The 14,679-nt window shown below is 44.9% G+C and overlaps 1 protein-coding gene across 1 annotated transcript; it reads right to left on the bottom strand.

Annotated features, from left to right (window-relative positions):
• Nucleotides 1-1,263: 1,263 nt before the first annotated feature.
• Nucleotides 1,264-10,141, bottom strand: IL4 (interleukin 4). The gene is made up of 4 exons (XM_030869670.2): nt 10,007-10,141; nt 9,684-9,731; nt 4,294-4,419; nt 1,264-1,356 (listed from the first exon to the last, which is right to left on the bottom strand). The coding sequence occupies exons 1-4, from the start codon at nt 10,139-10,141 to the stop codon at nt 1,264-1,266; spliced, it is 402 nt and encodes a 133-aa protein (XP_030725530.1).
• Between the last annotated feature and the right edge of the window lie 4,538 nt (nt 10,142-14,679).

The raw sequence follows: 14,679 nt of genomic DNA, 5'->3' as shown, positions 1-14,679 counted from the left end.
TTTCCAATCATACCAGCAATGTATGACAGTTCTAGTTTTTCCACATCTTCACCACCGTTTGTTATTGTCTGTCTTTTTAATTTTAGTACTTTAACTTTTAAAAACTTTTTATCACTTATGCACATGGTCACACTCACAGACTTTAAATAGAAAGCCAAAAATCTCCTGCCCTGCTTTCACTGTTTCTTATTCCAAGTCCCATTCCCAACAGTCCACCCTCCCTTTTTTGTTTTTAGTTTCTCTGGTGGTTACCATTATAATTCCAAAGATTTCTTGATTTACTTACTATTGGTTTTACTTTATTGTTTTTTTCACTTTTTATTATAAAAACTTTCAAACACGTGTAAAAGCAGAGTAGTGTAATCAACCGTCATGTACCCATCCCCAACTACAACATTCATCAATTCATGACCACCTTGCCAACTATTTTTTTAATCAACTTTAGATATTTTGTATTGATTTCCCCATTGAAAAGTGAGAGTTTACCTTATTTATACTGCCCCTTCCAAATTTTTTATAGTAAGTTATTTTTAGATCTTCTGTTACGTTTCCAAGTTTGAATAAATACTTAAGTCTCTTGTTCCATCAACCTTAGACAGTGTTGGTGCCCCACCTCTCAATCTTTCCTTTTGCTTTTACCTCTCAATCATTTTGAGCTATTCCTTTTCTGTTGTCAGTTTGATAGCATTTAGTCTGTTCTGTAACCATAATTAAGTCTTCCATGCTTTGTCTATTGGTTGGTTCGAAGCTTGAGAATCAAAAGAATTTACATTATTAGGACATTAAATATTGTTCACTGCAGTGCCAGGTAGTGTGCTAGAATTATTTCCCCACCGTGGACTCAATATAGCAACCCTTGTGCCAATGGGAAAAGAATGTTCTAAGCATCCAGTTGACACTTTTTAAATTCAGAATTACTTGATAGTCAGTGGGACTTATGGACCCACTCTGCAAGCTCTTTTAATTATCATTTACATCTTGTGTGGCCTTGTATTCTTTAATCATTTCATGCATTATGTCCCCAATGAGAGAGGGAACTCCTTGAGAGGGAAGTGGTCTTTCCTTTTTAATTCCCACACCAATTTTAGTCTCTCAGTAAATTAAATTGGTTTCCCCAAAAGTTGGCAAGTAAATATAGTCTATGCCATTAAAATGACATCATGCTGTCAGATTCTGCGTATACTTTATTTTATGATGAGTTATAAATATATAAATATTTTTAAAATAAGGCTATTAAAAACTCATAAATTAAAATATTCAGCTTCAACACTTTGAGTATTTCTCCTTCATAATCATCTTTAGCCTTTCCAAGAAGTCTTTCAACGTACTCTTCTTGGCTTCATTCACAGAACAGGTCTACAAAAGAAACATTTCATTAGTTTTCATCGCTAAGTATTTGAGTCTTGCTCATGCCTGTCTACCTGGGTCAAGCCTATGCTGCCACTTGCCGCCTGAGCAATGATCAAACCAGGGCCTCCAGTCTGGCTTGACTCTGCCACTAGGCCAGCAGGGTTTGCCTGTTTTTGGTGCATGCTACCTACACTCCTAGAAATGGCCACTGTACCATCACTGTCTGCCTTCAGGGTGTGGCCATCCCTGGAGAGGTGTGTCACAGCTAGGTTCTGCTCAGGGACGCGTAACATGAAGGTGGAGGCTCAGACCTGCCTGCTGCCATCTTGAGCCCTTGCCATCTGGACTGCTGAGAGAGAGATTCAGTCCCCCTGCCCATTAACCAGAAACATCATAGCTTGGCAGCCCTTCAGGTGGAAAGGATTCCTGGTACCTACCACCAGGCCACTGCTTCAGTTTGAATCTCAGCTCTACCAAATTATTAATTGCATTGCTTAGGACAAACTACTTCGTTTATAAAAGCTTCAGTTTCCTCCTTTGTAAAAGGGGAACAATAGCGCCTACTTCCTAAGATAATTAAGAGGCTCAAAAGAGACAATGAGGGCTTCCCTGGTGGCGCAGTGGTTGAGAGTCCGCCTGCCGATGCAGGGGACACGGGTTCGTGCCCCGGTCCGGGAAGATCCCACATGCCGCGGAGCGGCTGGGCCCGTGAGCCATGGCCGCTGAGCCTGCATGTCCGGAGCCTGTGCTTCACAACGGGAGAGGCCACAGCAGTGAGAGACCCGCGTACCGCAAAAAAAAAAAAAAAAAAAAAAAAAAGACAGTGTAGTGTCATCTCCCTGTTTTATTACCTTGTAAATAAGGCAGCAGGGAGGGGATGAATGTCCCCAATTCCTCTACTTGGCATTAGATAACATCCACTCTTGGCTCTGCCTCTTTCCTACCATCAGTTCTCCCCTCTTACTGGATCATTCCCACTGGTATACTGACATGCTCCATATAGACCTCACCTTAAAAGAACTTCCTTCACACCATACCTGCCCTTCAGCTATTGTTCTATTTCTCTGCGACGTTATAGAAGAGCACTTCGAAGGAGTTTTTATACTCAGTGCCCCTTTCTTTTCACTCCTCCCCAGCCCCATTCTCTATGGAATCCACTCTAGTCAGGCTTTCATTCCCGAATCTCCATTTATATCAGCATCACCGGTAACCTCCCTCATGACAAATCCAGTGGCCATTCTCAGCGTTCATCGTTCTTGACTGTTAGTACATTTGACACAGTTGATCACTCCCTTCTTCTTAAAAGAGTTTCTTCACTTGCCTTCTGGGGTGCCATACATTCTTTGACTTCTCCTACTTCACTGGCTACTTCTCAGTCTCTTTTGCTGGACCCACCTCTTCCTGACCTCTATATGTTAGAGTGCCTCTGGGCTCCGTCCTTGGATTTTGTTCTTTCTTTATGTGACTTTTTTTTTTTAAAGCGGCCCTGCTTTTTTTTTTTTTTGGCTGCGTTGGGGCTACGTTGGTTCTTCATTGCTACACGTGGGCTTTCTCTAGTTGCGGTGAGCAGGGGCTACTCTTCCTCGCGGTGCACGGGCTTCTCATTGCCGTGTCTTCTCTCATTGCGGAGCACGGGCTCTAGACATGCGGGTTTTAGTAGTTGTGGCTCGCGGGCTCTAGGCGTGTGGGTTTTAGTAGTTGTGGCTCTCGGGCCCTAGAGTGCAGGCTCAGTAGTTGTGGCACACAGGCTTAGTTGCTCCGTGGCATGTGGGATCTTCCCAGACCAGAGGGCTCAAACCCATGTCCCTTGCATTGACAGGCGGATTCCCAACCACTGCGCCACCAGAGAAGTCCAGGCCTGTGGCTTTAAACAACATCTTTCTAAGCACACTTCACTTAATGTCACAAGTTCTGACATCTCCCTTAAGCTTCAGACTTTTTCAACAATCTTATCAACATCTTCACTTGACTATTAAGTAGGTACCTCAGACTTACTATGTATAAAATTCAACTCCTGACCTTAAGCTCAGCCACCAGCCCTGATCACCCCCAGTCTTCCATATCTGATAACAGCACCAACCATTCCCCAAGGGGCCCAGGCTAGGAATCAGGAGGCCACGTTTTACTCTCTCCCTCACCCCCACAACAGATGTGTCAGCAAGCCCTTCTGGCTCTATTTTTGGTTAATATTCCAAATCTAACAATATCTGCTGCTTCCACCCTGTCACACCCACCATCGTCTGCAGGCTGGAATACTGTGGTAGCCTCTCAACAGGCCATCTTGCTTCTATGCTTACCCCTACTCAGTCTATTTACTGCACAGTAGCCAGAATGATCATTTTAAAAATTACATAAATCAGATCGTGGTCTCTGCCTTGCTTAAAACCCTGTGGGAGTTTCCCACCATGCTTGGGGCAGAATCCATAGGCCCTGTGTGATCTCCTATTAAAATCCTCCTCCCTCACTCTGATCCAGGCCCTCCTATTAATCTTTGAACACATGAAGCTCATTTCTACCTTAGGGCCTTTGCACAGCTGTTCCCTCTGCCTGGAATGTTCCTTCCAAATCAGTAACATGGCCGGCTCTGTCACTTAGTTCAAATATCTGCTCAGATGATGTCACCAACTACTAAATCAGCCCTCTCCCTCAGGACCCCTGTATGTTCTTTATTCCTGTATTTTTCTTCATGGCACTTATCACTACTGGAATCATATGTTTGTTTGCTTTTCTCACTCACCCATTACAACATTCTGTAAGAGCAAGAACTGTATCCCCAGTGCCTAGAACAGTACCTGTAAGCAACACTCACAGAGCCTCAACAAATATTTGTCGAATGAATGAATGGGTTGATTAACCAAGGGTACTACTATTCATAAGGAGAAATATCTTAGAAGTAAGGCTGCCATCCATTGGAAGGCAAGCTGTTGGCATAATGCAGCTTACCATGTTTGCCATGCTGCTGAGGTTCCTGTGAAGTCCACTCAGGGGTTTGTTGAAGCACTTGTGGTATCTGTAGATATGCCGAAGCACAGTCCCGGCCCTGCAGAAAGTTTCCTTCTCAGTTGTGTTCTAGAAAGAGAAATTCCACAGATAGCCACTGCTAGCTTGATTTTGAACATTGGAGAGAGATGTTTCCTTCTGATTTCTTCTTTCCAGAAGGACAAGTGGAGAAGGTGAATTTGCTCAACTGTGGATCAGGTATTCAAGTATTCCTGCCATGTGAATGGAGGCTGCTCGTCACAGCAAACAACCTCTTCCAGTTACTTGCAAATGCAGCAGCCTTTTCCTGAAACCTCCCAATTTCTTTTCCCTTGGAGGGTTTTGCTGAAGGGGTACCTGAATCAAGTCACTCAACTAAGTAAATGGGAGAGTGGGGATTTGCATGCGGGGCCATCTGTCTACAACCCATGTCTGTTTCTTTATCCCATGCAAGCTCTTCTTTCTGTGGATGCAGTTGTATGTACATCAGCTCGTAATCAGAGTCTGCTCTGTCTTATTCCTGTAATTTATAGTTTTTGAATCCAGGTTCCCTGGAAATCCCACGTTTGTTGAATAAATGAATGCCCATCCTTTGACCTGGACAGTGCCACTTTGGCCAGCACTCTCCATTTAACCCTCCCCATGGGAAGTAGCAGTGTGAGGAGATACATGTCCCCACACAGCTAGACGTGAGTGCCAGGATCAGAGCTAGGTGCCCCAGGAGTGTGGCCTGGGGAGATGAGGGGAAGCTTCTGAGAAAGGGTGCTGGGCCTTGGACAGAGTTTCTGTTAGGGGCTTCTAGCCTCGAATGTGCAGGGTCAGAACCTCCTTGGAATGCTGGCAGCCCTGGTGTGAGTCTGGCCACATGGCTCTTCCTGGGGACCTTTGAGCCTCAGAAGAGGGCTTGTACAAGTGCAGAACCAGCTCTTTTTGAGAACCTGGGAGAGGGAATGTGTCTCGGCCTGGTCAGGCCTGGTGTATCCTCTCTCTCTCCACTGAAGAACAAAGGCCCGGAGCCTGGAGGGTGTCTTAGCTTGAGCCCAATCCAGCTCAGATAAACCTGTCTCCAACCTCTGCCAGGACGTGCTCTTGTTCCTTGCCACTCAAAATGTGGCCCATGAAGCAGCAGCGTGGGCGTCACCTGGGAACTTGTTAGAAATGCAGAATCTCAGACTTCCCTCTGGACCCACTGAGTCACAATGTGCGTTAACAGGATCTCCAGGGGATTTATGTGAAAAGCACTGTCCAAGCAGCTTTCTAGGGTCTTCCGTATTTTTTCTGATTACCAAACTTTTTACTATAAAAGTAATATACAGGGGGCTTCCCTGGTGGCTCAGTGGTTGAGAGTCCGCTTGCCGATGCAGGGGGACACGGGTTCGAGCCTGTTCGAGCCTGTGCTCTGCAACGGGAGAGGCCACAACAGTGAGAGGCCCGTGTACCGCAAAAAAAAAAAAAAAAAAAAGTAATATACATTCAACAAAAGTGAATTCACTCATTATCCCATTAGCCAGAGAGAACTACTGTTAAGATTTTGCTAACTATCTCTCCAGATTTTTTAATACTTTTTTTTTTGCAATAGGGACCAACTATTGATACTCTTTTATAACCTTTTTACACTTAACATATAGTACTAGCAATTTCTTACATCATTCAGTAATATTTAAGAACATGTGATTGAGAGCTGTGTAGGAACCTAGGGCATATTTGTGCCATAGTTGGTCAATCCCCTATCACTGCAGTTTTTTGCTTCTGTAAATAAAGTGGCAGCAAGCCATCTGTATAAATCTTTGTGTTCATCTCTTATTTCTTTAGGCTAAATTCTAGGAGTGCAGTTCATATTTTAGGGTTTTTCCAGGAAGATCTTGACCCAGACCGAAGCGCCAGAATCCTAGACTACGAAAGCTTCCCCTTTCCGCTGTGGAGCTTGACGGCCCATGGGCAGGGCCTTTGGAAGGACATGTATGTACTTAATGAAGTACATGTCCTTCCAAAGGGCGTATACTCTGGCTGGAAATTTAAGAGCAGCACCAGTATCTCTGGGCTCTGGGAGTCAAGAAACCTCCCATAAATCACCATACCTCTGGGGGGCTTTGTGGGTGAGCAGAGGTGGCGAGGCCAAGGAGAAGGCAGACACTAGCTGAGTATGCAGATGGAGGCAGACGCCTATGTTGCTGGAGAGAGAACAATGAGGTTCAAGAATGCCAAAAAGAGAAGAGATCCTTTGCTTATTTGTCCATCAAAATCTGATGAGCCTTTTCTAAAACGTTGGCTAGGAGCTTAGAAATTATACTGTCTCAGTTTTGAGTATGTAGCCATTTAAGGTAGGAAAACACCCTCTAAAGATATTTTTCAGGGACTTCCCTGGTGGTCCAGCGGTTAAGACTTCGCCTTCCAGTGCAAGGTGTGCGGGTTCGATCCGTGGTCGGGGAGCTAAGATCCCACATGCCTTGCAGCCAAAGAACCAAAACATAAAACAGAAGCCATATTGTAACAAATTCAATAAAGACTTTAAAAATGGTCCACATGAAAAAATCTTTAAAAATAACTAAATAAAGATATTTTTCAAAAGACTTTCTAAAGGTGATTAGGATAAGTATAGAAAAGAGTTTGAATCAAATGGAAAACTTTTAAAAGAAGGAATTCTAAGGGTCTTTAACTAGTTTTAGTTAAAGTCCTTAATGTTTTAGTTCCATTGGCATTGCGGCAACAGGATGACACTCTGACCGCCCACTTTTTCGACTGCTTGTCCAGCTTTCGCTGCCTGAGTGTGTCTTGCTTAGGGCATACCTTGAGGAGCCATGCGGACTCTGCAGTTCAGAACTGCTCAGGAAAGAGGCTCAAAAGGGAGGCCTGGTCTCCTGCCAGAAAGAAGCCCACCCCTCATAGGAATACAGAAGTGGTGGCACACCATTTGGGAGACTTCGGTGCAGGGATTCTGCTAGAGTTCTAATGGGTCTTGACTAGCTTCATTTAAGGACATACAGATCCATCCTATATGTATTGTATTCATTATCTCCACTTATGCCCAAATTTAGTCAGCGAATGTGATGTATGAAAAGAATCCTCTACTTTCACTTTTAAAAAAAGATTTGAGGGTTGGCATAGAGCTCTCTGAAAAATTATGGACTTTTGCTCCCTTTGGTAGTAGGAAATACCTCCAACTAATGGTCCACCCAAGAAGTCCTTCCTAGGCCAGCCAGCTTGCTTGCTTTCCACCTTTCTCTTCCTCAGACCACCTAACTTCAGAGACACTCGGGAGGCATTGCATGTGGAACCCAGGATTTAGATCAGCACATTCTTCCAGCATTTGCCAAGAGCAGGATGCCACCCAGTTTGGGCATAATGGAACTCTTGATCCCCAAAAGCACTAAAATGAATATGCTGGACTTTGGAAAGATGTTCTTCTTGAGAACACAAAGAAGTAACTTTTCCTCCCACATAGCATCTTTGTGGGTTTTGAAAATAACAACCTTTCTTTGTTCTGAAGTATCTTAATAGATAAGTAAGCAGTGCTGAGTCTTTGAGGAAAAGAGAAGAATGGAAAAACAAGCTTGTTAATCCAGGAGGAATAGAAGCAGTTCGGGAGAAGGCATGAGATAGGTAAGAGTGAAGGAAGGCAGCGGGGACTGGCCTGCACCTTGGCGGGGGTGAGGGCTGGCTAGGTCTTCTAGAGCAGCCCAGAGTGGGGTCGCACTGGGCTCGCAGTCATGGAGGGTTTGATTTCCTAACGCTGGCCTCTTTCTTAGAATGATTGCTTCTCTACAACCAGTTTTTGCCTTTAATCAGGAGTTATATCATACAATACCATTTTCCACTAACTCAAGAGTTGGATTCCAGCCAACTCTCAAAATTGCTCTCAAATCTTCACATGTAGAAACTGAGGCACAAAGAGGTGCGGAGACTTACCAAAGGCCACATAGTTAGTTAATGGCAGAACTGGGGCTAAAGCCACAGACTGTCTCACTTCCAAACCCTCGGCACTTCTGCTGGGGCCCTGCCCTTGGCTTTGGCAGCACCCTCCCAGGAGTGCAGCCAACCTCTGGAGAGCCCAGAGCACAGCTCAGTGGACTCCTGGCTATTTTATTTCTATATATATACAATATTAATATATGAGATATATAAAGTATCAATACATTATATATATATAATATATAAATTTATATATATATATAAAATCTCCAAGTCCTTCCAACCTGCTGATGGACAGATACAGTCTGATATGGGATGAGATTCTGAAGGATAAAATTATATAATATGTATTATATAATATTATGTATTATACATTTATATTATATACTATTATATAATTACAGTATTATATATCATTGTATATCAGACTCCTGGAATAATCTTTAATGAAGTGAGATAGTCCAGATAAAGGCCCGAAGACCAGCTTTGCTCACGAGCAGGACAGGCCTGCCCTGTGGCCTGGGTGCTGGGGTGTGGCCCTGCCCAACCCATAGGGCTTCACTCCTGGCCAAGTCTAGTACATGTGGAAAGCAGGTGGTTAGGAGACCACTGGTAAATTGAAGCTTTGGGTTTTTCATTCTCAGTCGTGTGTTTCCATGAAAACAGGAACTGATGTGCAGAAAGCTATTGATATGGCTGTAGTCATGTGTTTGTCAGAGAAAAATGCACTATCAGCTGTCAAATCTATCTCCTCCCACTGCAGATCGGGGGGTGGGGGTGAGATGCAGCAGGAGGAGGAAAGGTGAGATGCTCTGGTAGGAGCAGCCGGAGGCAGGGATATGTCGGCCCCTGTCCAGCAGGACGGTTCTGGACAGGCCAGAGGGGAGTTGGCAGGACAGAGCAAGATGAGGGTCTCTGGACAGCCATGCCCGGAGCCGGTGGGCTGTTAGGTGACCAGGCTGCGGAAGAGGAGGGGCTCTGGCGATACCTTTCCTGTTGCCATAGGAAGTCTCTTAGACAAAATGAAAGCTCTCTCAACGTGTAATCTCAATATCTGTTTTTGTGAGAGTATTTGGTTTTTCAGAAATATATGGGCCAGAAAAATTCTCTCCTTCAACAGCATTTATTGAGTGCCTCCTATATTCCAGGTACTCGACCTGGGTTGGGTAAAATCCTAAAGAGCTTTTCCTGGACTGGGATCTGAATTATGACTACAAAACCCAAGCTTTCTATTATACGTCTTCTAAATCAAGTGAAACCAGAAACACCAAAATGTATTAGAGAGTAAAGATCAGAATTCTCAGTCTTTGAAAACGTTTCACCCATTATAGTTAATTTGGGCCTGTTCCCTTTATGTTAAAAAAAAATTTCTTGTTCGAACACTTGTGGATGGCTCTCCTCACCAAGTCACCTATCTGCCAAAGCAGACCCGGGACAGCTCTTACCTTTGTGGTGGCAAAGACGTCTTCTACAGGCAGCTCCATGCACAAGTTCTTGGCCCAGGCAGGAACGAGAGAGCAAGAGACAGAGTTACCTCCAACTGCACAGGGTAAGCCTTGCTGAGCAGCTCTGACTCCCTCAAACTGAGAAAACTTCCTGTGGTCCCTCGGGTGAAAAAAGTGCCCGGAGACAAGTCTCCACACTGCTCCCCATCCTATCACCAACCACCAACTACCAACTCTCTAGAAGCTGTTATGTTCTTTTCACAGTCTAAGAAATATGCACAGCATCACCAGAACATCTGGAGAGATGGTACCAGATAGCTTACCTTTGTTGCTGTGAGGATGTTCAGCGTTTTGATGATCTCTTGTAAGGTAACATCGCACTTGTGTCCATGGACGAAGTTGCTGGTACATGCCAGTAAGCAGACTAGCATTGGGATCAGTTGGGAGGTGAGACCCATTAATAGATCTCTATTTGCACTGACAATGTGAGACAATCAGTTTACCAGGAGAAGCTAACAATGCAATTCTGACAAAGATATCTCTATATATAGATTTAAAATTGCTGAAACTGAGGGAAAATAAGTTTACATTGGAAATTTTCATTACACCAGGTTGTCAGTCATGTGGGACCAATCAGCGCCTCTCTTCCAGGAGAAAAAATGCCTCACAAAAACAGGTAAAATGTTCCTGTGAAATCAGACCAGTAGGAAAATGAAACCTTTTTTTTTTTTAAATTAACTACAAAGTATCAGCATAGGAAATTACACCATAATTTGCTCTTTAGGTTAGTCTTATCAGCTTGGGGTTGCTGCTGGCTTTTTGCTTTGCATAGAAGGAGGAGGCCACAGGTGTCCGAATTTGTTTCAGTGCAGCCCTCCTGGGGAAAGATAGAGTAATATCAAGAAAGTTTGACTTGATTAGTATTTCAACCTGGCTTCTTCCAAGTGTGGGTGGCATCTGGGAAACTCTCCTTTTGTGGAAAAGCTGATCTGGGGTTCTTTCTCTGGGTAGAAGGAAAGTAATAGGCACAGATTCTCTCCTGTCCTAGCACTCAGGCATGCCGTTCTTCCAAATTTAGGATTTTGGCCAAGGACTTGTAATATGAGGTGGGGCTTAGTTAGGGTCACATCAGGTCCATAGGTCTTTAACAATAAGGAGGCTCTAGGCAAAGTATGCCTATCCTGAGTTTTCAGTGGTTAAGACTCAGCACTTCCACCGCAGGGGGCGAGGGTTCGATCCCTGGTCAGGGAACTATGATCCCACGTGCCGTGTGGCAAAATAAATAAATAAAAGATAAAAGTAATTTAAAAAAAAAGGAATGACCACTTTGAAAATGGAATTTAAATACAACCTTAGCTAATTAGGGAAAAAGAGCCATAATTTCACAGATTTACCAATCAGTTGTCCTGATCAAGGTGCCACCACTTGCCCTGGTGCTTCAGTCTAATCTCTATGGACCTGGTGACGCGCTGCACGCCCCCATTGTTCACTCAGATGCCTGCGCCCCAGAACGCGACTGCTTATTCCTCCCTGAGCCTCTCCTTCTCTTTACTCTCCACTTCCCTTCTCTTGGTTTCTGACCTTCCCCTCCCTACTGATTTCCTCTGGAAGGTCACACAGAAAAGATGACTGCTAAGGTCATTCCTGCGTTTTGACTCTTATTGCAGTGATTTGTACTCCGTGAAAGAAAGGATCTGGATAGTTGTATCAAATAGGTCCTTGTGGGCTTCCCTGGTGGCGCAGTGGTTGAGAATCCACCTGCCGATGCAGGGGACGTGGGTTCGTGCCCCAGTCCGGGAAGATCCCCCATGCCGCGGAGCGGCTGGGCCCGTGAGCCGTGGCCGCTGAGCCTACGCGTCCGGAGCCTGTGCTCTGCAACGGGAGAGGCCACAACAGTGAGACGCCCGCGTACCGCCAAAAAAAAAAAAAAAAAGGTCCTTGGACCATATTTAGGATCCTTCCATTGGGACTGTGCAGGGGATTTGCTGGACTCAGTGCAGTGACTTCTGATACCAACTGTGTGGAGTTGGGCCAAACCTCCCAGGTTAAGGGCACAGCCTCCACAAGACTGCCCTCATTTCATACACTGGCTGAAAATTTGGGAGTCCCCAGTCCACCTTCACTTCTGGCCAACTGGCTACCAGTTTGAGTTCCCACTATCCTCTCAGGTTCAACAATTTGCTAGAATGACTCACGGAACTCAGGGAAACACTATACCTAAGGTTATAGTTTTATTACAGCAAAAGGATACAAATCGGACCCAGCCAAAAGAAGAGACACAGAGGGTGAGGTCTGGGGGGGTCCCAGGCACGAAGCCTCCTCTGTCTTCTCTCCCTGGAGTCACAACATAGCGCTTCCGCAGCACCTTGATGTGTGACTACACACAGAGCATGCCAACCAGGACAGCTCATCGGAGCTTTGGTGTCCAGTTTTACTGGGGTGTCATTCAGTAGGCATAACTGACTGAATCCTTGGCCACTTGATTGACCTTATCCTCCAGCCCCCTCCGTGGAGGTCGGTCTGATATCACAACAGCTTAATGGTGTGACCAGTCCACCTTGAGTGGCCTCATTAGCATAACTATTAGGCCCTGCCACAAATAGCAAAGATACTCCTATAACTTGGAAAATCCCAAGGATTTAGGGGCTACCTCCCAGGAACTGGTGACAAAGACCTGTCAAATTCTTTGTTCAAGGGGTTTGGAGGTTACCTCCCAAGAGCCAAGACAAAGATCAGACCTCTCTGGGTAAGTTAATTCTTTTTTTTTTAATAGCTATTTCTTTTATCCCCCAGTTTTATTGAGATATAACTGACATACAGCACTGTATGTTTAAGGTGTACAGCATAATGATTTATCTTATATATCATGAAATGATTACCATAAGTTCAGTTAACATCCATCATCTCATATAGATACAAAAAAAAAAAAAGAAAACAATGTTTTTCCTTGTGATGAGAACTCTTAGGATTTACTCTCTCAACAACTTTCAAATACACCACAATGCAGTGTTAGCTACAGTCACCATCCTGTATGTTACATCCCCAGTTCTTATTTACAACTCTAAGTTTGTACCTTTTGACTGCCTTCATCCAGTTCCCCCTCCTTCCACCTCCCAACTTTGGTAACTGCAAATCTGATCCCTTTTTCTATGAGTTTTGTTTTTTTAGATTCATATGTGAGATTATACAGTATTTGTCTGTCTGAGTTTTCACTTCAGGTTCTACGTTGTCACAAATGGCAGGATTTCCTTTTTTATGGCTGAATAATATTCCATTGCACATATACCACAAGTTTTTTATCCATTTATCCATGATGCACACTTAGGATGTTTCCATATCTTGGCTATTGTAAATAATGCTGCTATGAACATGGGAGTGCAGATATCTCTTTGAGTTAGTGGTTTTGTTTCCTTTGGGTATATTCCCGGAAGTGAAATTGCTGGTTTGTATGGTAGTTCTATCTTTTAATTTTTTGAGGAAGCTCCATAACTGTTTTCCACAGTGGCTGCACCAATTTACATTCCCACCACCAGTGCATGAGGGTTCCCTTTTCTCCACATCCTTGACAACATTCTTGTCTTTTTGATGATAGTTATTCTAACAGGTGTGAGGTGATATCTCATTGTGGTTTTGATTTCCATTTACCTGATGATTAGTGATGTTGAGTTCTTTTTCATGAATTTGTTGGCCATTTGTATATCGTCTTTGGAAAAATGTCTATACAAGTTCTTTGCCCATTTTAAAATTGGATTATTTGTGGTTTTTGCTCACCCTAGTTTTTTCTTCGCTACGCAAATGGGGGGGAATTAATAAGAAAGGGCAGCCTTCCTTCCAGGATAACTAGAGACTTCAAATCCCTATTAACTATTACTTGGAGTAAAATGGTGCATAGTCCTTTTTTAAGGAAATGTTCAAGTTAAAACGGGAGTAGCCTTGCAAGTGCAGGCACATGGGACAAGAGTCTGCGGTGCAGAGCACACCTCTCAAAGCCTTGAGGTTTGAGGTGGAGCTGGAGAGGAGGAGAGGTCAGCAGAATCCCAGCATGCATGGGAGGCAGTAGAAATGCTATCTACGTGTTGAACAGTTGTTTTTTGAGCCTTTGCTGAGGGCCAAAGCCTGGGCTTGGGGTTCTGGGGCAAAGATGTGAGTCAGAAAAGGAATATAATTTGGGATCCATAGCTCAGAAGCAGAATACAGCTTCTTTTTTGCTTTGTTTCAATGGTTGGATGAGGCCAGGGAAAAAAGGATAAACTCTCCAGACTGTCAGGAGTGACCAGAAGGTCCCCACCCTTCCTGCAGGGCGACACCATGGCAGCTGTGCATGTGACTGGGTGTTCAGAGGCCAGGAAGGTGGGGGCCTGCGTGTCAGGGACGGCAGCCAGCACCCAGCCACATGAGGACAGAGGTGAAGGAGCCTCTCCCAGCCTGCGGGAGTCACGGGCCAGGATGGCGAAGCAGGTGGGGCAGCACTAAAGCGCAGAGGGAAGTTAAAGACTGCTGGGCCCTGGCTGGGTCAGTCAGCCCTGGCTGGGTCAGTCAGAGACTCCCTGAGCCCTGCTTCTCTTCTGTCAGCTGAGCCAGACAACACCCAGCAGAGCCCTTTCTGACTCCTCGTGGGCTTCTTCATGAAAAAAGTAATACTCCTCCAAGGGAGTGATACTTAGCAGAGATTGGAATAGGTCGGGGACTGGCGCGGGGGGTCAGTGCTAGGGCAGGGGGGCAGCAGTGGGAGGCCTAAAGGGGGGAGCTCCCTGAGGAACCAAAGAAAGCCAGTGGGCCTGGGAAGGGAACCAGTTAGAACACTGCGGCCGTCCTGTGAAGGAGGGAGCTGGTGTGGAAGGTAAGGCGGTCAGTGCTGTGGGTCTAGTGTTACTTAGCAGCAGTAGAGGGACCTGGAGTCAGTGGGACCTGGCGGTTCTGAATCCCAGCTCTGCCACTTACTTTCTTGGTGACTGGGAAAAGGGTGACCCTGTCCAGGCTTCTGTGTCAAATTAGG

Source organism: Globicephala melas, chromosome 3 (genome assembly GCF_963455315.2).
Source record: "Globicephala melas chromosome 3, mGloMel1.2, whole genome shotgun sequence".
Taxonomy (NCBI): Eukaryota; Metazoa; Chordata; class Mammalia; order Artiodactyla; family Delphinidae; genus Globicephala; species Globicephala melas.
This window is presented reverse-complemented; position numbering and strand designations above follow the sequence as displayed.